The sequence below is a fragment of the Elgaria multicarinata genome, chromosome 6 (genome assembly GCF_023053635.1).
Source record: "Elgaria multicarinata webbii isolate HBS135686 ecotype San Diego chromosome 6, rElgMul1.1.pri, whole genome shotgun sequence".
NCBI classification, from domain to species: domain Eukaryota; kingdom Metazoa; phylum Chordata; class Lepidosauria; order Squamata; family Anguidae; genus Elgaria; species Elgaria multicarinata.
Window position 1 is genome coordinate 73,929,931 of NC_086176.1, and position 21,601 is coordinate 73,951,531.

General features: G+C 43.2%; 2 protein-coding genes across 2 annotated transcripts; one reads left to right on the forward strand and one right to left on the reverse strand.

Moving 5' to 3' along the window:
* Window positions 1-1,043: 1,043 nt before the first annotated feature.
* On the reverse strand, window positions 1,044-10,160 carry RFESD (Rieske Fe-S domain containing). The gene is made up of 4 exons (XM_063128619.1): window positions 10,115-10,160; window positions 3,217-3,397; window positions 2,250-2,284; window positions 1,044-1,419 (listed from the first exon to the last, which is right to left on the reverse strand). The coding sequence occupies exons 1-4, from the start codon at window positions 10,121-10,123 to the stop codon at window positions 1,147-1,149; spliced, it is 498 nt and encodes a 165-aa protein (XP_062984689.1). The 5' UTR covers window positions 10,124-10,160; the 3' UTR covers window positions 1,044-1,146.
* A 6,949-nt stretch (window positions 10,161-17,109) lies between these two features.
* Window positions 17,110-18,468, forward strand: GPR150 (G protein-coupled receptor 150). The gene is made up of 2 exons (XM_063128771.1): window positions 17,110-17,890; window positions 18,014-18,468. Exons 1-2 carry the CDS (start codon window positions 17,110-17,112, stop codon window positions 18,466-18,468), a joined length of 1,236 nt encoding a protein of 411 aa, XP_062984841.1.
* The last annotated feature ends 3,133 nt before the right edge of the window (window positions 18,469-21,601 follow it).

The window sequence follows — 21,601 nt, forward strand, 5'->3', positions numbered from 1 at the left end:
AGGCATATATTTATTGCAGTTATTCAGCCACAATCCACGTAAATTGCACACCTCTCTTTGCCTGCCAGGAAACAGGCAGGGCAAATCTCCAAGGAGCCCAGCTTCTTCTAGCTATGCCATCAACAGAGCCTATTTAGTTGAAAATCAGTCTGTCACTTCCAGCTAATGCAAGTGAGCTGGGCTCTTGCTTGTTCCATTCAGCAGAAGTGAGCCATTTGCAGCCTGCCTCACTCCCAGACTGATTTACAGTGCTGCAAAATAACCACACAACTGGAACAGTCTCAATATGAACCTTGGGGACTATTTTGGGAAGGCTTGGATTAAGTACAAGAAAAAGAAAGTTTCCCAATTATAATTTTAATAATCATATGATCAGCATATAAAAATAGCATCTCCAATTACATTGATAATATTTTAACATAATAATACTCTTAAAGCATTTTTTGTTTTACCTTCAGGGGGAAACACTTAAAGGCTAGAAATTTAAAGTTTCAACTAGACTAATATAAAATTTCTGACTTGTTCAGCCCATTTTTGAGACACACACAGAGAGAGACTGACTGATTGTCTCTCTGATTACAGCACGAGTGAGAAACATGTAGCCCTTCAGAAGTTGTGGCCTACAACTCCCATTATTCCTCACCACTGGCCATGCTAGGGCTGATGGGAGTTGCAGTCCAAAATATCTGGAGGGCCAAAAAGATGCCCACACCTGGACTAAGAGTTCGTTTATATGCTTATTAAACATAACTCAATCAATTTCATATCATCACGCAGAAATGGGTGAATCTGTTACAATAAGCTCCATCAGATGAGGAAAATCATATTTGCTTACCGTTCCTTCTCCGCCCACGCATTTGTCCCTCATTACTTCCTCTTTTGAAAGAGGAAGTAAACAACATGCATGTGGCCCATTCAGTGGGCCAATTTGATCTTGCTGCTTCTGCACACAGCAGGAGATAGCGGCAACTTCCATCTTTAAAATAAATCGGACTTACTGGTGTGATTTTTTGTGGTGTGAAGAAGGCTAAAAGGGGTGGGAGGCAGATGTCATCGTGAGAGGGACCCATGAAAATCTGTGAGTGCCCAGTAATAAGCATGCAATAAAAAGCTAGTCTTATGGAGCTCTGTGAAGCACAAAAGATGTTATTTTTTCTTAGGATAATCTATCATCTTTTTGTAGTTCTTCTCAGCATAGTAATCAGAATCTATACTCTCAGCTAAATCTGAAAGAGTCACATAAACATTTCCATTGTCCACAGTAACTCTATGAGTCCTTTGTTTTACCCCTTTTGATTGCCATTTTGGTGATAAAGATGGTTCTCTGGGGTTAATTGCTTGATACATTCCTTCACCAGTGGCCAGAGTTATTTTATATTTGTGCCATGGGCAAATAATGCACGGCTGTCCGTTGATGTCCTAAAGAAATGAGGAGGAAAATGACATTTACTATCTTATAAACCTCAGTAACATGTATACACCAGATAAATCCCACACAGCCCATCCATAATCCTTCATACTGCTGTAGCAGGGATAGTAGATAAGAAATGTAAGTGAAGTTCTGCAAAACATTGTGAGAATCTCAAGGGTCCACCCTGTTTTCCTGCCTTGGAGAGTCTCATGTATGGTTAATGGGAAAGAGGCTTAAGGACTGGTTCACCTTGACTACATCTCCATTCTTTTGAATAAAGGGGGGGGGAGTAATGTATAATTTGATCCTTCTTCATGGAATGCAATAAATCTTATGCAGAACTGCAGGAATGTGGGGGGGGGACATTTAGCCTGCCTGGGGTCCCAATCTGGTCCTCCCAGGTTGCACAGAAGCCAGTGCCCCACCCTCCACGACCCTGCCCCCACTGCCCCACACCACCAATTGTTTGGTGATTTCTTGGCTCCTGTGAAATCTCTGTCCTCCCCACATTCTAAGAGACTGAAATGCCTTTCCTAAGGTTTAGTTACTGGCAGTAAGAGCTTTAAGCTAAAATGCTGGTAGTTTTGGTTCCGCCCCCTCTTGCCTTCAATCCCACCCTTGACTGGATGGCGCCCCCCACCCCCAAGCGCTTCTCTAAAATGGCATTCAGCCCTTAGGCTGAAAGAGATTCTGCATCCCTGCACTAAATGTTCTGTCTGATCATGCAGGTCTCTTTTGCTCTGTTATGGTAACCTTATGTAAACAGTGCTCTCAATTTATCTGAAGGTTTTGGTCATCACGCCGGACAACCAAGTGAAGTTTTACTGTCCTTCCATACCTCTATTTCCCCATGATGTAAAGGACCTCCTGCATCTGTTAAAAAGAAGAGAATATGGCATTATTTATTTATGATACTTCTAACTGCTTAATATAATAAAATTCCTAAGTGGTTCTTAAAATCATATTTCAAATACAATATTATTTTATTTATTTTATTTACAATATTATTTTATTTATTATATTTACAATATTTATATACTGCTCCAAATCCAAAGATTTCGAGTGGTGAACAACAGATAAGATAAAAGAATAAAAACTAATTTAAAAATGACTGTTTTTAAAAGAAACAGAGTTGTGATAAAACCCGAGTTCTGTTAAAACTGGTCATTCAAGGAAAGCTTCTTGAAGCAACATTTTCAGGAGGTGCCAGAAGCAACACAACTTTGGTGATTGCAGGGAATTCCATAGGAAAGGGGCCATCACTCTGAAGGCTCTTCTCCTGGTGGACTCCAATTGGACCATAGGTCAATGAGGAACCACCAGGAACATATTAAAAACCATTTTAATTGCCACAATAGTACAGAAGGAGCAGCAAGATGGAGCAGTATGATCAATTTAATTATATGCCAGGGAAAGCGCATTTTCAGGAGGCATTTGAAACATACCACGTTTTCTGCCTCCCAAACTACACAAAGGTTTTCCATAGGGTGAGTGCCATTGAGGTTTTACATGGTGGCATTCCATTCATTTCAGAATGATCAACAAGACATCCTCTGACGATCTTACAGGTCAGCTGGATATATAGAAGGGAAGGGTGTCTGCTAGATATCCTGGTCCCAAGTTGTTTAAGGCTTTGTATGATAATAACATAACCTTGAATGTGGTTTGGTTGGCAATCAGCAACTATTGCAGTTTTTTTAACAGATTTTATGACCCAGCAGGGATCTTGTTATGTTCTTACTCAATCCAGATAAACATAACATTGTTGAACAAACATCAAGATATATCCTCTGAAAAATTCTTACGGTAACAGCGGCAGTCCAGAGCATAAAACCTTTCATCATGGTAGAAAACAACAACTTCTCTGTCATGAACAGTAGCTGTCATTTTTTGCAGTTTTTTAAGTTCATCTTCTCTGCCCACACAAACTGGACTGTTGGCTAACTTCGTTTTAGATGTTTTGACTGAGTTGTCCTCATTCATATTCTGCAAGCAAACGGAAAAAGCACTATATTAAAAACGAACATTACAAAAACAATTGCATGGCCACAAAAAAATCATACCTGTACTGAAGTTACAATTTATAGCAGGACTGCACAACTTGTGAGTGACAAGTCATACAGAGTGGTTCACCAGGAGACCAACATATACCTCCTATTTTTTTCTGGCTGCCTGGGTCTCCAAAAATGGGGAGGGGGACATGTCAAGACCTTGGCAGACCACAACACACGGCCAGTGAGCTGTGTTCTGCTGTGGGGAGGTCCCAGGTTGTGCAGGCCAGATTTATAGGATCGTAAAACTCTTAAAACACCATTAAAGAAGGTAATATACACCATGCATTTTCTCCTAAGGGCCACACGCTTCTCAAGTGTAAGTTTAACCTTTACCTTAAATGTATTAATGCAATTTTTGAATTGCTTCTCTATAAAAAGAAAATAGAAAGTAAGTATTGGGGCAAATCTCCTACCACCTATCCTGGGCATTGAGAAAAGGAAGCTTACTGTCTTCTCCAGCAGTCAGGACAAACAGCAGCGTTGGGGATCTATTTTGGTACTTTCTTCTCCCCTTGGAGTGGGGAAGGCAAGTGCCACATCTGTACAGGGTACAGGGAGTAAAACCTGCTTCTCCCTGGAAATGGTACGGTACAACCCTTGCTAGTTCCAACCCATTATTCGTGAGGACTCTTGTTAGAGAAGCCCACCAATTCCAGGTTCTTAGCAATGTTTGCTCACTTTTTATCCTTTCAAGTCAACTAGTTTCTTGTGTAGGCTCCATTCCCTGAACAGTGTTCTACTGTTTTCATTAGAGCCTGACGGCTATTCAGAAATGGTGGCTATTAAAAAGAAAATATGCTCACACACTAACTACTTGTCCTGAACCTAGAACTCTGTGTACTGAGGAGTGCACAGAGCACCTGTTGGGTGGGTTTTACTATCCATTTGCACAGAGGGGGCTCTTCTGTAGGAAGCTGCCTTATGCCAGCTCAGATCATTGGACCATCTAGCTTAGGCTCATCTACACTGACTGGCAGCTGTTTCCCAGGGTTTCTGGCAGGGTTTCCCCCCCCCCCCCGCCAAGAATAGCTGGAATTGCCAGGGGTTGAACCTTAGTGTGCATGAAGAAAATGGGAGAACCCTACAAGGGCATAAAAGCTCCTTGCACCTGACAGATTCTCCCTGTATATGTAGAATTGAACCTGTAGAATTATCAGTAACACATAATCTGTAACCAATCAATGTAAAAAAGGTCCCCAGACAGCAGAACATCACAGCCAGGTGATGTCTGCAGGGCCAGCCCTTCCATGAGGCGGGATGAATGCTTCCCCTCCTCAGGTGGCAGATGCTGCCTCCAGAACTGCATGTCCGACCTGGTGCTCCAGTAAGTCATGGTGGCCGCTCCCCTGCCTCAGCAAGTGTGGTTGACACAGCTCTGTGGCGCACTTATCGCCCAATGCCTCACTTTGAGGACCACTCATCAGGCAGGTATACACTCTGGGAAGTGCCGCTGGCCACTAAGAAGAGAAGGCAGCCAGCATGGCTCTCCAGAGAGCCACCCCAAATGCCTCACTTTAAAGGGGTCATGGGTGGGGAGGTGGCCCTGTTTGTAATAGAATCTGTTTTCATTCAATGACAGAGCATTATGTGTTAAAAAGTAAGCAAATGTTTGGATTTTTCAACTTTTTTTTACTTCTTCTGAAAAGGTCATGGATGCTATGAAGGAGACACAATATGTATAGAACTATTTCAACTAGAGAGAAAAGTACAAACTTTACTACAGTATCAAAAGTGCTGAGAGATCAACACATTTTGTCAGGTTACACCTGATCAGTAACAACAAATATTATTAACCTCGGTCTTATAATACATAATTCTAGTTCTTGTTATTGCAAAACATGAATTCCTATTGCACACAAAAAAACCTAAGTGACAGCTAAAACAGGGGATGTGAAGCATGCTTTTCTGAGTAAGCTACAATCTATGAGAAAATAGAGTAACAGTGCAATGCTGCACAAAAGTCTCACTGAGTTCTATGGGACTTAATCCGAAATAAGTGGATAGAGGTCAGGATTGCAGCCTAGATCACATACTTGACAGATCTGCAGTGTATGTGCCTTGTGCTCACTATCAGTGCATAATACTGTACAACTAACAACCTAACCCTAAATAAATCCTAATGAGGCTTACTCCCAAGTATGCACGCACAGAAGTGTAGCATAAGAGAAGTAAATACATGTAACAGTACAAGATAAACCAATATATATAATTACAGGTAAGATCTTAAACTCTGGCAATTTGAAAAGTGCATAATAAGACATATGCCAGTGTTTGAGATAAAACAAGGTACTTTCAGAATATATTTTTATTACTCTGTATCATAAAGCCCAAATGACCTTTTAATTACAAGTCAGAGGTACTTAATTCCCAAACTATTTTAACAATGGGATCTGTATGATGAAACAGACTTACCCCTCAAGGAGATCAGAATGGTGACCCACCACAACAGCAGAGCAAACCACACAGAATTTGGGTGTTCACAACAATCAGAAGGGAGATAATAAGAAATGGAGGATGTTTCTGAATCACCAGCTGAAATTCCTAATCACCACGTCCATCATATGCATATTTACATAAGTGTAAATATGTATGTGTACTGGGAGAGAAAACATTTTTATAGAGCCTGTCTGTAGTCCCGTGAACAGTGTAACAATAGTGATGTGGCTGAAGATGCATCATGCCCGAGCAGATAAGAGGGCAGGAACAAGTCTGCATTAAATTGATAACAAAGACCTTTTAGGTTCTAGAGACTTCTACAATCACTTTCCTCCTCATTCTTGCCTTCTCCAGTAATTGAGTTTTCTCCACCATAATAACGAAAGTATTAATTATAACTCAGTCTTAACAATACACTGTCACTATGACCAACCAATTATGCATGACTCAAAAAGCAATCGTTTCCACATCTCTTCATAAACTAATCCACTTCCTGTCGTTACTGTTAAAAGGCTAATGCTCTTTTTACAAAAGGAGTCGTCCTCATTAATGAGGAAGCTTTGTATCCTTCAGCTCATTACCTTTCCAACCAAAAATTTGCTTTGTAAATAACAAAGGATCACTTAAAATATGACAGGTAGCAGCTGCAGAAAAGTGAGATCTACTACTATATTTTTCCAGAGTGAGGCTGTGACTGGATTCAGTAGGTTTACCAAACAAACATACATTGGACCAGGCTTTAATGGTTTCCATTCATTCCAATGGAACAATGTTCCTATCCAACATCATCAACATTTTATGCCTTTTGGAGACATAACCCTAGTGAGATGAATGGGCATTGTACTGTCAGAGAACCTATTGAAATAGCATTTTCTTCATGCAACCCTCAGCAAATAACCCAAAATGAAACCTTTCCATTAGTGGTATAGTGGAACCAGGGCTTGCAGGGTGGAGGCACTTGGACTTTCTGATAAGCAGGGACAATGATGTCATCAGCTGCCACCATTGCCACCACCAGTATCTCTCAAGCTTCCATGTTCTCTCTAAGCTTGGCTGCAATCCTCACAATAAGCTGATTTTTTCCAGCAACAATGTATCATTGTGAGCTATTGCTGTTGTAGTGTACAATATTTGGGGATAGCTGGGTCTCTTGAATGGGCAATTAAGACCCATGAGCTTACAAAAGGCCTGCTTGTGGTGCACATGAAACCACCTAGAACTAGTTTGTTGATATGGATTAAGACAGCTGCTTACATTTTTGGGCTCTCTTTGGGGACGCGGCCATTGCGACTGTCATGATGAGTGCCTGCACTTCAATATTAACCACTATCTTCAATAAAGAGGCACAGTTAGGAACCCAAACCACCACTCAGCCAGAAGTGAGCAGAACCTGATGGCCCATCGTGAGGTGTAACTGACAGCTATTAAAATCTCAGTATGGGTAGCATGGACAATTTCAGCTGCCAGGCCAGTTGTGAATGCTTGCCAACGTCTATAGCAAATCCTATTCACTTGCATTTCCCAGCTTTCATTCTTCCTGTGAGTCACCGTTTGTATTTGCCAAGCAGCCTCTTAGCTGGGAACAACTTGAGATGGTTTGTGATTTACAAGGAAAGAACTGGCTGGAAGTAAACATACTGACACAGCATCCAAAGTGCCATTAGGTTCAGAATACATAGATGGGAATGGGAGGGGGGGGATGACACCTAGTCGTTTTTGGCTCCTTCTCTGCTGGGAGTCGCTATCCCTGCTGTGATATAATGGCTATCCCACACTGTATGCCTAGAACTAAATCCTATTAATGTCTAGGGTTACCACCTTTCTCCACCAGAAAGAAGATGGGTACTGCTCACTTGCATCTGTTTATTTATTTGCATGCATGTTTTAAATTGTCCACTGCCTAACATTGAGGTTAAATTCAAAATAGTACGCCAGATGGTTTTAAAACATTCCTAAACGTAAAAGCCAAACGTGATGAATTCATAGCAAAAGGATTAAAACATTTAGGGAGCAATCCTATGGCTCCTAGACAAAGTCTGGGGAGCCATAGGAAGATTCGGATTCCTGGATCTGAGGTCAGAGACAGGGCTCCAACCACAGATCCAGGAATCCGTGCTCCCTCTCCCCACCAGCACGGAAAGAACCACATTGACTTCCTCTCTGAGGCAACCTTGGAGAATGAGTAAAGGAGGCATGCCAGTGGACGGGGAGGGGAGAAGCCAATGTATCCCAAGGCCTCCCCAGCATTCTTCTCTCCCGCTTCGACACGCCCCAGCAAGATGGAAGAAAAAGCCTATCTAGGAAAAACGCAGAGCGGGAGGAGCACAGAGGCGATCACCTCCACCTCTCCTCCTGCTCTGTATAGTTCGGAGGGTTACAGATATTGCTATGCGATTGCACCCTTATTTATTTGTGTATGAATTTATCATTTATAAACCACACTTACGTGAAATTTCTATAACACAAAACTTCTAAGAAACCTCCAGAAGCCTTTTGAAGCAAAGGTCTACTGGGAAAATGATGGAATAAGAAAAAATCCTATTGGCCAACAGAACCCCATGCAGCTTAAAGCATGCATCATGATAAGTAGTTAATGTGTCAGTATGATGCTATTAAAGAATTCTTATATGCTGAGAGAATCATGTGGCAAGACTTATTTTCTCATTTGGCTTTAGTCCGGTGGGTGTTCTGTTCCTCTCAACCCCAAGGCTCATCACTTTTGATTCCGACAATTACGTGCCTTCCCTTGACATTGGTGCCATCAATGTGCAGACCCAGCCAATCACCTGCAGAATTGAGCTGTTGGAATTCGCCTACCAGTATGAGTTAAATTTGAAAGAGCAATAAGGCTCTTTGATAGACACACGTGTAAGCATTGATGTTTATAGACTGTTTGCCAAGCCCATTAGCAGTCTGCAACCTTGCACACTGAAGGGTGGATTGTTTTGAGTAGTGTTCTTATTGGTTGGTTGGTTGGTTGGCTGTAGTACCTGTCTTTTGGGGGAATGGGGGGGCGTGCCTGCCTACCTGCCTGCCTTTTTCTAGAGTTTTTTCTTACCTCTTCCTAGGCACACACACCCAAATTTTGCACACACACCCAAATTGTGGAACTTGTCTCCTGTCTTGTATTTGGTGGGCCTTACTTGTGCTGGCATTGGTACTCAACCCTGCCTGGAATTGTGAATACTCATTACTATTTAGACTACAATTGCATGAATTGGACTGTAATGTAGAACTGGAGAGTAGGAGAGACTGCAGTTTGAGAACACCGTTGTTGCTTGCAAAGGTGAGGCTGATGTCCTTCTTGCTCCTGTTTTGAGTCTAATTTCTTACAAATTCTTCTCCCTTATCCCCCAAATGTAGAAGCTGTTCAGTTATGTAGTGAAGAAAGGTATTCTGCTCGTGCTCAGAGATTATGTTTGAGCCATGTCATTTTAAACAGGTTCTGTAACAACCCAAGCATATAACTGGAATAACTTATACAAATCAGAAAACGTTCTTTTTCTTAGTACAGAATTTTTAAATATTAGTAGAGAAATCCAAGAAGCCCTATCAGTTGAACCCCTCACACCAAGTGAAAATATAAAACTGTATCCATATTACACAGTATTCTGAAAATCCAACTGCACCAGAAATTACTACTAGGTAAGAACACTGTTTAAATATACCTAGCTTTTTGATAAGAATCGCTTTTAAAAGAATATCATAACGATAAGATATAAGCCAGGGATGAGGAAGGTGTGGTGGTCCAGATGTTGCTGGGCTACAACTCCCATCATCCCTCACCGCTGGCTGATGGGCCTCCACAAATGCATTATTGGAGAGCTTGCAGTAGATCCAAATCCGACTAGGTTTTTTCCCTCCCAACTGTAGCTGCCCGCCTCCGTCCTTGCTCGCTTTCCCATCTTCGGAACGAGGCTCATCCCTCCCCACCCAACGCGGCCATAAAGACCAGGGAAAAGTCGGTGACGAAACCGCCCGCCAGGCGGCGTTCCACACACAAACCCTTGCCAACCAGCCAACACCAGTGCGCGTGCGCTGCCCAAACTCAAAGACCACAAATCCCAGTAGTCCTCGCGGTCTAAAAGACTACAATTCCCTAGAAGCTTTGCGATCAGCTCCACCCCATTCCCCTCTCACATGTGCAATGTATAGATTTATGCGTAAGCGTTACGGGGGAGGAGGAGAGAGTACGGTCTTAACGAATACAAACCTGTTCCATTTTGCCTTTCCTCCAAGCACAACCGAAAGCGCTTCCGATCAACTGCGACTCGATAACTGCAGAATCGTTCCCCCGAGTTTTCTGTTGTTGGAGCGTCGCATCACTAAAATGGCAAAATCTGAAACGCTATTGGAGATCGAAGCATCACGTGATAGAAACCGGCCTGCCTCTTATAGATGTATGGTGCTCTCACGTCTGCACGTCTACTCAGCAGCTACCCTATTGACTTCAATGGGACTTACTTCCTGCCAGTTGTGCATAGGAGTGCAGCCCTAGGTTACAATCCTATGCATATTTACTAGGAAGTAACCCCATTGAACGTATTGGACCTTGATTTTGAGTGTGCATAGAACTGTTCTATCAGGAAATACCTGAAAATTGTATGTATCTGCGTTAATTCATTAGGGAAAAATATTCAAAAGTCATGGTTTGGTAATACCTTTATTAGGATCAATCAAAAAGTCATAAAGCCTCTAAACAAACTTGCAATTTCTCAGCTGTTTTCATCACACTGGATGTTGAGCAAAACGTGAGGTGGGGGAGAAGGTAGCAAAAGCTGGCCTTGATGTTACCCAAAGCCTGCAGTTGATAAGTTTTTAAAGACTGGGTGGGAAGAGGAGAAAATAGGCAGACATATGTACAGATTAACCTCACCAGGGACCCAACAGATTTTAGGATTCACCCAGGGTTACTGGGACAAGGTCGCAGAAATTTTGTTTCCCCATTTATTTATTTTAAAGATAAAATCTAGTCATTATTTGGTTCTGTCTTAGGCTGATCATAATCCTCATACAAATCTATGGGTTGTATCGAACATTAGTCCTACTTAAGAGTAGACCCTTTGAAATGAATTGGACTTAAGTTAGGCTAACAATGGATACAATCCATTTGATTCAACCTTATGGTGTGACCACATTTAAAATACTATATACGGTTCTGGTCGTTGCACCTAGAAAAGGATATTGTAGAGATGGAAAAAGTGCAGAAAAAGGTAACTAAAATCAAGGGGCTGGATTTTTTCTCATAATTTTTTCTCATCTCACACTATTGCCCCGCTCGTGCTCTTAGCTCCTCTGATGCCATGTTTCTCACCTGCCCAAGGGTCTCTACTTCCCTTGCTCGGCTTCGTCCATTTTCTTCGGCTGCCCCTTACGCCTGGAACACTCTTCCAGAACTGCAAGTTTTGAGAACTACAAGTTCAATCGCAGCTTTTAAAGCTCAGCTAAAAACTTTTCTTTTTCCTAAAGCTTTGAAAACTTGATTTTGTTCTGACTTTTATACTGTTAGTTTTACTCTACCCTGTGCCTGTTTGGTGCATTCTCTTCCTGTTCTTATTGTTTTATTATGATTTTATTAGAATGTAAGCCTATGCGGCAGGGTTTTGCTATTTTATTGTTTTACTCTGTACAGCACCATGTACATTGATGGCGCTATAGAAATAAATAAATAAATAAATAAATAAATAATAATAATAAATAATAATAATAATAATGGAGCAGCTTCCCATGAGGAAAGGTTACAGCAGCTGGCATTGTTTAGAAAAAAAGAAAGAAATGGGAGATGTGATAGAGTTGTACAAAATTATGCATGTGGGGAGAAAGTGGATAGGGAGGAAAAAATCATTTCTGACTCTAATTCATGATTTACAATTTCTGTAAGTAAATATCAGTGTAGATGTGTAAAGAGACTTGACAAAGGCCAGAGAATAGCTGTAACATTCTGATGATGTGTTTCTATGGGTGCTGGGATAGCCCAAGAAAGAATAGTTGATGGGTGGAGACCGAACACGGGAACCGGGTAAGAGATCTCTAGCAGGAAGTTATTCTCTGCTGGAACAGAAACTGAAAGGAGGTAAAGAGTTGCTCTCTGCAGTTGCTATGGGTTCCCCTAGAAATCTGATGGGGATCTGTTGGAGTGTTAATGCTGTGGACCTTCCATCTTTTCTTCAGCCCATATATGTGTGTGTAAACAAATCCAATATTGCAGTAACGCCTTAAGACTTCAGTGATCTCCTCCTAAGGAAATTGAACACTGAATACACACTGGAGCCCCTGAAACTTCTCATCGCTCTGAACTGTAAGCTTTACTTAACCAGTAAGGAAAACTACTAAAAACACTGGTAGTGATAGCAGAGCTGGTCTATCTAATGCAATAGGATGAAAAGTGTTGTTTACCAAAACTGAAATTTGGAGAAGTGTCTGGAATCACTGATATTTCTATAGGCAGTAGTAAGAGAGCAGTACACAAGCAGAGCTTTCTATCCTCAGTCCACTTACTCTCTTGGAGATGCAGAGAAACTCCCCCTCCTGCCATGCCTTCCTATGCACAGCGCTAAAACATGAATATCCTGAGGTGGCCCCTTCCTTTGAATTGGATGATGAAACTGGCAAATGCATTTTGTATACTTTTTATGTTTTTGATGGTTTTTAAATTTTGTATACTTTTTAATGTTTACCATTTTTAACTGTTGTAAACCGCCCAAAGAGCTTTGGCTGTGGGGCGGTATATAAATGTAATAAATAAATAAATAAAATAAACAACCAGGATGATCAAGGGTCGGAAAACAAAGGCCTATGAAGAGAGACTGAAACAACTGGGCATGTTTAGCCTGGAAAAGAGAAGATTGAGGGGAGACATGATAGCACTCTTCAAATACTTAAAAGGTTGTCACACAGAAGAGGGCCAGGATCTCTTCTCGCTCCTCCCAGAGTGCAGGACACGGAATAACGGGCTCAAGTTAAAGGAAGCCAGATTCCAGCTGGACATCAGGAAAAACTTCCTGACTGTTAGAGCAGTACGACAATGGAATCAGTTACCTAGGGAGGTTGTGGGCTCTCCCACACTAGAGGCATTCAAGAGGCAGCTGGACAACCATCTGTCAGGGATGCTTTAAGGTGGATTCCTGCATTGAGCAGGGGGTTGGACTCAATGGCCTTGTAGGCCCCTTTCAACTCTGTTATTCTATGATTCTGTGAAATAAACCCTGAATTGAGTTGAATGTTGTTTACACAGCAAGATTAAAGATCCCACTGTTTGTAATTCTAGTCAATGAAATCTAATTTATAACCTCAGCAGACAATCGTCTCTGGTTTGGAACAGGATACTGGGAAGGTTTGTTGCAACTATCACTGTGTGAGCTCAGATTTCCAACTCCTTATAGAACAATAAAAGACATGGCCACTAGGATTATTAAAGATTATTGTTTGAAAACTTCAGCCTTATAATTCAATCTCAAACTCATTACTTACAAATATGTTTCTACGGGTTGGATCCAAACTTAATCATACTTAGAGTAGACCTCCTGAGATGAATGGAATTTAAGCTAGTTAGTTTTTGTGACAAAATTGTCCCATTAATTCCATTGGGTCTACTGTAACTCGATGTGATTCACTGATTTCAGGATTGCACCGTTTATCAATGTTATCTTGAGAGTATATAATAAACAGAGATAGCAAAATAAATGCCAAAAAATAGCAAACAGAATTAATGCGAGGAAAAATACATAGCAAAAAAACCCTCAACAACAACCCTCAAGCAGTATTTTACAAAAAATATTTTTAAACAATAAAGGCTCCCTCCACTTTTAAATGTGTACTTTCATTCTTAGATTCTTTTCATGAGCTGAAGATGAAAACCTTGGGTGTTTTTTTACCTTTTCTGATTCATTTTGCCTCCCATTACATGGGGGCGTACTTATAATGAAGTGCCATCTGGTGGAAATCATATTAGAAGTGATGATGTAGGAGATGCATCCTTTGGAATGAACATGCAAGTGAGTTGATGCGGGAGTATTACTCTGTGACTGACCTTTCTTCTCTCTGTGGCAATTCTTTGAAATGAAAGGATGGAGAAAATATTACTGTAAATCATAGCACAGTGACAAATATGGCTCCCAACAGGATACAACTTTTATTACAGACTACAACAGCAACAGGTGGCTTTCAATTGAATAGGGTTTGAGAACAGGTTTAGCATAAACTCTGTGTGTGGCAGGAAAGTAGGTTGTTTTGATTAATATAAAATATTATATAGCACTCCTAATTCTTCTGGCCACCCCCTTTTCATTAAATGGAGCACAATGATAGCAGATAATAACTTCTTACTTCTTCTAAATGATTGAACCACCCTACTCAAGTACACCTTACTGATCCTATAAGGCAGGACTGAAGTCAAGGGTCAACATTGACAAACACCTGCTGAGGCCTATATCCCAAGACCTCCTGGCCCCCGATCCTCTTGTTGCCTATTCACAGCCATAAAACCAGTGGCAAGAACTAGAAGGAACAGCTTCCGCTTGCCTTGCACTCTCCTTCTGGTTTGTGGTGGGGGCAGTGGCAAGGAGATATGTCCACTCAGAGCATCTTGCTCAAAGGACAAACCTGAAGTCAGCTCTACCATAAGGACCTGTGTAAAGTTACCTGATCATATTAAAGGTGCTTGATTGGATCACATACAAGGGGCTGTCTTCATGGTGCCAAGTTGGCACCATGTTCCCCCAAAACCAATTTTACTTACCAGGGTGGTGTTAGGTAATCCTGATGCCAAGGAGGGAGCGCAGGGTTTCCGGCTGTCATCTGGGTCCTGGAGCCACTCCCCTGCCCTCTTCCTGGTGGAAGGCGACCAAGCGCTGGTCGCGTTCCACCAGGACCACCCCCCAAATCAGCCCCAGCGCAAGGTCAGATGGTGGAAGAGCTGTACTGACCTAGCTCCCACTGAAAAAGTCGGGGTAAGTCACTGACTTTTTCAAAGCCCAGCTTCGTAGGAAAGCCCTGTGGTGGCTGTGAATCTGCAGCTGTATCATATAACTGACGCAGTGCAAATTTGCAGTCACCACAGGGCTTTCTCCACTTAGAGACAGACCAGAAGCAAATAACTTCTTTTTTAAAAAGAGAACTTTTTAAAAAAGAGAGACTGGATGGCTAACAAAGAGAGATTAAACTCAAGAAGATGGAGATATTACTTGTGGGTGTACCAAATATGACTGTGCAGCCATAGCCTTGCAATATTTATAAATGTTCTCATAACCTCCCATTTGGATTATTGCACTGTGTGGTGGGGCTACCTTTGAGAATGATCTGAAAACTTCAGCTAGTCAAAAACAGGGCTTCTAGATTGTTAATGAGGACTAGCTGATACCACATTATGCCAGTACTTTGCCTTCTGCATTAGCTATCAGTCCATTTCCAGACACAATCCACAATGCTGGTCTTAACTTTTAAAGCCCTAAATGGCTTGGAACAAGGTTACCTGAAAGAGCATCTTCTCCTATATTTGCTCACCCAGACACTAATATCAACATCTGAGATCTTACCTAGGTGTCCCTGCCAAATGAGATGAAGAGGGTGGCTACAAGGAGAGCCTTTTCAGTGGTGGCGCATCATCTGTGGAATACATTATTCCATAGATGCCTACATTATTATCTTTGCACATCAGATGAAGACCTTTTTATTTTCCTAGGTATTTTAGGAACTGGTTTTAGTGCTTTTAGATCTTCACATTTTAATCCCTGCTGCTGGTTTTACTTTTGGTTTTATTATGTCTTGCTGCTGGTTGTATCTTGCTTTTATTTTACATGTTTGATTGCTATTTTGTATTTTATGTTTTTAATGTATACACCTCACAGAGAACTTTGATTATTGGGCAGCCTTAAAATACAATAAATGAACTTGCAGAGTAGCTGCTGTGTTTGATTGCTACAGAAAACAAAATAGCATCTAAAAGGCAAACTCATTTACTTTTTGATGAAGAGGGCTCCAGTCCACAAAAGCTTATGTCACAATAAATTTGTTAAACATTAAAATCTATGTGCCATGAGTCTCTTTTCATGTTAAAAGAAAAAGAGGATCTGTGAATTGGAGCTATTTGCTTCATTTCTACTCCAAAAGGAAAGAATGGAAATGCCCTAGTGGTGTGCAAAATGCACCTTAGCTTGTCTGGTTTTACCTTCTTCCACCATGTTGGGACAGAAGCTGTGAAAATACCACAGGAATGCTATATGAAGTATGGAACCTATGAGCAAAGGATTGTAGTAATTTAGTTAACCGATTGGTCTTAATCTATGGGTTTCATTTTGAGGTTGTGAAGCATGAAAGGTTACAAGCTAGACTAAAGGTGCAATCGTATGCATGTTTAGACAGAAAAAAAGTCCTATAACTCCCAGCATATCTCCGGTCAGCCATGCTGGCTAGGCATGCTGGAAAGTGTAGGGCTTTTTCCCTATCTAAGCATGCCTAGGATTGCATCCTAAGGAATGTTTGGGTCTAGAGTTGTCAACTACTTAACTGGTCACTGTACCTCTGCCTTTAACAGAAGCTTGACATAGACTTGAACAATTGATAGTGTTTATCTCTGTGCTTTGAAAAGCTTATCTTGCTGCTTTCTGTACATCAGGCTAGGGTTTGTTTCTTGCAGGTTAATTGGCAACTTTAGCTCTGAAAAGCTTGTGAGGAATATGCAATCCTGTTCCTAATTAACTGGCAACGCTGCCGTGGATTTTAGTACACCAGGACTGCAGCCATTGATTCTCCTTGCAACAGGTTTCTCACGCATTCATATTCAAGCCAGACACAGGATTCCGTCATTCCAGCAAACGATACTGTGAATCCATGCGGCTGCTAGATGATGGGGAGAATTGATTCTTTGGCTCAGATAAAGATTAAGCCACATCCTGGCCAGGAAAGAAGACGGTTCAGGTGTGGAAGATGCTCCTTCAGGGGATGGCTGTGAGGAATAAGGTGAGGAGATCCTGACTCTGCTTAGGTGGGTGTGCAAGGCTATTGCCTACTGCTGAATTGGAGGGGGGGAGATGCTAGAGGGGTGGGCAGAGCACAGGAGCGACGGCTGTTGTGCCCACCCACGGCGAGTGCCAGGTGACAGGCAGAGCCCTATATATGCCGCCGAGGCGCGTCCATCCATGCAAAATCTTCGCACTTTCTTTCTCCAGGAGATAAAGTTTCTTGTTCCCAATTTGGCGGGTGCAACAAGCCATGGACGGCACGCTCAAGCCCGACAGCCTTCCCTTCGGACCCAACTTGTCCAGCGCGCAGCATCCCGGCGAGTGGAACTTGAACCTTTCCTTCCCCTCCGGCTGGGCTACTCCCGGGCAGCCCGCGCGGACCATCTCGGCGGGCGCGATCATGTTGCTGGCACTGGTGGGCAACGGTCTGCTCTTGCACCATCTCCGCTGCGGGGGGTGTTGCTGCTGCGGGGGCCGCTTCGGACGGCGGCGCAAGATGGATTTCCTCTTGGCGCACTTGGCCGTAGCCGATCTCTACGGCTGCGGACTGGCGCTGCTCTCCCAGCTTCCTTCAGCCGAGGGAGCAGAGGCGGGGTACGCGGGGTGGCCGGCAGGGGACGCCACCTGTCGCCTGCTCCGGCTCCTGCAAGGCTCGGGGCTGCTAGCGCCCTCGCACATGCTGGTGCTTATCGCGCTGGAACGACACCACTTGGTGAGGGGACCGCTGCACCCGCTGCCCTCTTTCATGCCAGCCCGGGGTGCCCTGGCCGCGCTGGGCTGGCTGTTGGCGCTGCTGCTCGCCCTACCTCAAGCCTTCGTGTACAGGCTGAGCCCGCCGCAGCCCGGAGGCCGCTGCCTCAGCGTCTTCGGGCAGCGGCCCCGCTGGCACAGCCAAGCCTACGCCGTGTACGGGGCCCTCACGGGCTTCGTGGCCCCCGCCTGCTTGTTGGGCGGGACCTGCGGCCGCATCCTCTACGCGCTCAGCGCCTCGCGCACCCAAGAGGAGGAGCCGTCGCGGGGGTCGGCGGGAGGCAGCGCCCGCCAATATCGCGTGGAGCTGCCTGGCGGCTCCGCTGCGTCCTCACCAGCGCATCCGCCGCCGCCGCCTCTACTACTGCGGCTTTTGCCAGTCGCCAAGTGCGTGTTACCCTCGCCAACTGCGCCCCGAAGTCTGCCCCGCGCGCGAGCCCGGGCACTGCAGCTGACACTGGCGCTGGCCACGCTGTTCGCGCTCTGTGGATTCCCGCGCTTCCTTCTGGAGCTCGGCTTGGCGTTTGCTTCTCCTGCGAGTACAGACGACGAAGCCCGGACGACCCTGGGCAGCATCATGGCGGCCACTAACAGTGCCCTCAACCCCTACGTGTGCCTCTTATTCCATAGCCACCGGTCGTGGGCGCGGCGCCTCCAGCGCAGTCTCTGCCGCTGCCCAGACGGACAGCCCCGACGGCGAGCTCGCCATCGGCACGGCCCGCCGCCACAGGCAGCCGCCGAGCGCACGGCGCTCTGGCTCTGCCCCTGCCAAAGCAAGGCATCCAACGTCTCCACGGCGGCCCAGCGAGAGGAGATTGAGAGCCGGACTGCCCCGCCTGCGTGCGAGAGCGGATTCTAACTAGCTCGCGCTCTGCACGGACAAGGAAGAGATGAAGCGCGACAAAAACCTGCTGGCAGAAATCTGTCTCAATCTGACAGGGACATATTAAAAGGCTTATCTTGCCTCTCTTCATACAGTGTGCCCCGGATCTCACACTAAAGCAAGTCCATCATTTCTAAAAGAAGAAGTGCTGGGGCTCAAGTTTCCCTGCTGGTCATGCTCTTATCTGGAAGACCTTCCTGTTAACAATAGGGGGCTGCTAGCTACTGTTTAGTGGGAACTGATGTCTCATGTGGACCTTCCCGTGCTCAACAACACTCTTTACAAATACTTTTCACTTCTAGTGTTGAATACAAAAACCAGGCTGTGAATCTTACACCCTGTTCCAAATCAAGGAAGACTAGTTGGATCAATGGATTAATTTTGACCATTTCAAGTCTAGCGGTTATTTTAAGCACTTACTTGGAACTGTGGACTTATTTCCAAGTACACATGATTAGGATGGGGATGATAACATAGCCAAGTTTTCAGCTTTCTGGGGTTTGATTTGTTTTACTATAGTATCTGGGTTCAAAGCAGTGGGAACCTTTACACTTTCATTACAGATTGATTCGATGGAACAGAATCTTGCAAGAATTCACTGCATCCCATAACTGATGGTAGGATCTGTACAGAAGCAGGGCAATCATTGCATCAGGCTGGTCATAAAGGAAATATGTATAATCCATTGCTTTCACCCATCAACAATTTCCAGGCATTTTATTTTCACGTTCCATTGCCACAAATTTTATCCCATTCGTTTTCAAGAGAAAAGGGCAGAAGAAAAGAGGGCTGCTAATTGCTATGCAAACAGACAGGATATGTTAATGCCTTCCTTAATTTTGTCATATTCCATACTATCATTGTAAATAAAGTAATATATGAATGAGACATTTTGTATATGGAGCATATGATAACAATTGTCTTTTATTCATTGTGGTTGATCTGCTTAGTATATACGATATAGTCATGAAGGCTGAGTCAGTGACCTGTGTGGGAAGATGGTGACAAAAATCAGCAGGTACAAAATATACCTTGCAAAACGTGCAGCTCCCTTGTACTTGAACATCAGTATCAGATATGCAAAAAGATGTGGCTTTGTCATGGGTTTAAATAAATGTCTTGTATATAAGCAGCCCCTACTCTGGTATTCTACAATTGCAGTTGTTTTTAATAAATAATTACTTTCTCCTATTAAAATTAGTGATGAAGACTACAATGCTATACACTTTCCTGGGAGTAAGTCTCACTGAGTTATTTTTGAACAGACTTACTTCTAAGTAGATCTGCATAAAACTACAAAGTTCATCCAGGCCAACAGTTGTTTTGTTGTTTTATATAAAGTATATTCCAGGAAATTGGGGGAAAAGCCGGCTTAGGTAGTACTACTGTCTATTATTTTGTGCTCTTTTGTGCAGTTGGTTTCCTGTTTTCAGCACACACTTATCAAATGATTTTGTAGGAAAGGGTGCAATTAAGTCATTCATCTTCTATAAAAACAAACAAAACAAAAGCCAACAACTCTTAAGATGAGCAAGCACATTGTGTGGTAGGATACCAAGGGACTGAAATCAAATGAAATGTAACAAGTACTGGTCTGGACACAGCCCATACCATTTATTAATGCTGAAATGAATTCCAGCCATTATTCCTGTTGTTCCTTTCAGGCACAGTATTGTTTCACGTGGGAGTAATTATAGCATCATCACATGCGAAATCGTGTTTGCTTACTGTCGCTTCTCTACCTGTGCATTTGTCCTTCATTACTTCCTCTTTTTGAAGGGGAAGTAAACAACTTTCATGTGTCTCATTGGGTCATTTTGATCATGTTGCTTCTCCACACAGCAGGAGATAGTGGCAACTTCCGTCTTTAAAACTAAGTTGGACTTACTGGGGTGTTTATTTGTGGCGCAAAGAAGGCCAGAAGGAGCGGAAGGCATGCAGGAGGCAGATGACATTGTGAGAGGGACCCATGAAAATTTGAGAGTGCCCAGTAACAAGCGTGCAATAAAACACTTGTCTGATGGAGGGCTCGGTGTCTCTGGAGAAGAACAAGCTATCTAATTGATGTAGCATTATAGGCCTGTGTAATAAAAGATAAGTAAGTGGGAACCCCAACAAAATGTTGCAGTTAACCTCTTGGTTAGTGGAAGTGCTGTTGTCCAAGGCTCCAAGCAGCCTCGGAGCTTCCAGGGGGAAGGCTTCACGATGGGAAAACAAAAAGGAATCCCTTTTTTTCTTGGCCACCCATCTGAAACTTTCCACAACATCCTACCAGCCTATATGCTAAGGCAGTGGTTCCCAAACTTTTTCAGGTAACCACAAAGACTTGGTTCCACAAAGTCATGCCCAGTGCCCCCTACCCTACACTATAAAAATTATTATTCAGAATAGAAGTTTTCAATGAACCACTAAGGAAGATAACAATAAAATTCAAAACAGTAACAATTAATTGAATATTAAAAATCCAATTACATTTTTTTAATTTATTCAATTAAACATAATTGACAGATTTGATCCAGTGATATCATCTTTTCAAAGTCTGATAGTCATTTAGCAAGAATAGTAGATATCACATTTAGTAACTAGGGTAGAGTACCTCACTATTCTGTAAATTCTTAATGTGGTGGATGGGCTTGATGATACCAGTTTCATCAACTCATTGATACCAGTTTCCCAATGTCTGGTTTAAAGTCACTTAACATGAGTCTTAAATCACCACATTTAGTAACCTGGAGTCAATTTCTTTGCTTGGAGAGAAGTAGGCAGACCACACTAAAACCCATTTAAAGGGGCCGCACTCCTCTGGATCCTGCTGGTCTGGGCGCCCAGTCTGAGCAGCGGTGGTGGCGGCCAGGTGGAGGAGCTGAGCTGAGGAGCTGAGAATGGACCCTTTAAATAGGAAGCACCCGCTGCAGGCTTGCCGAGGGAGGGAGGGAAGGAAAAGAGAGCGAACGCCTCTGTTTTGTAGCAGGCATGGCAGGGCACACTAAAGTTGCTGGGAGATTTAACACCTTTGGGTGGAAGGAATCTGCATGCAAATGTCTTGGATATTTAGACCAATTTAAACATAATGCAATATGCTGCCAACAACTGAACTGCAAATGCAAGT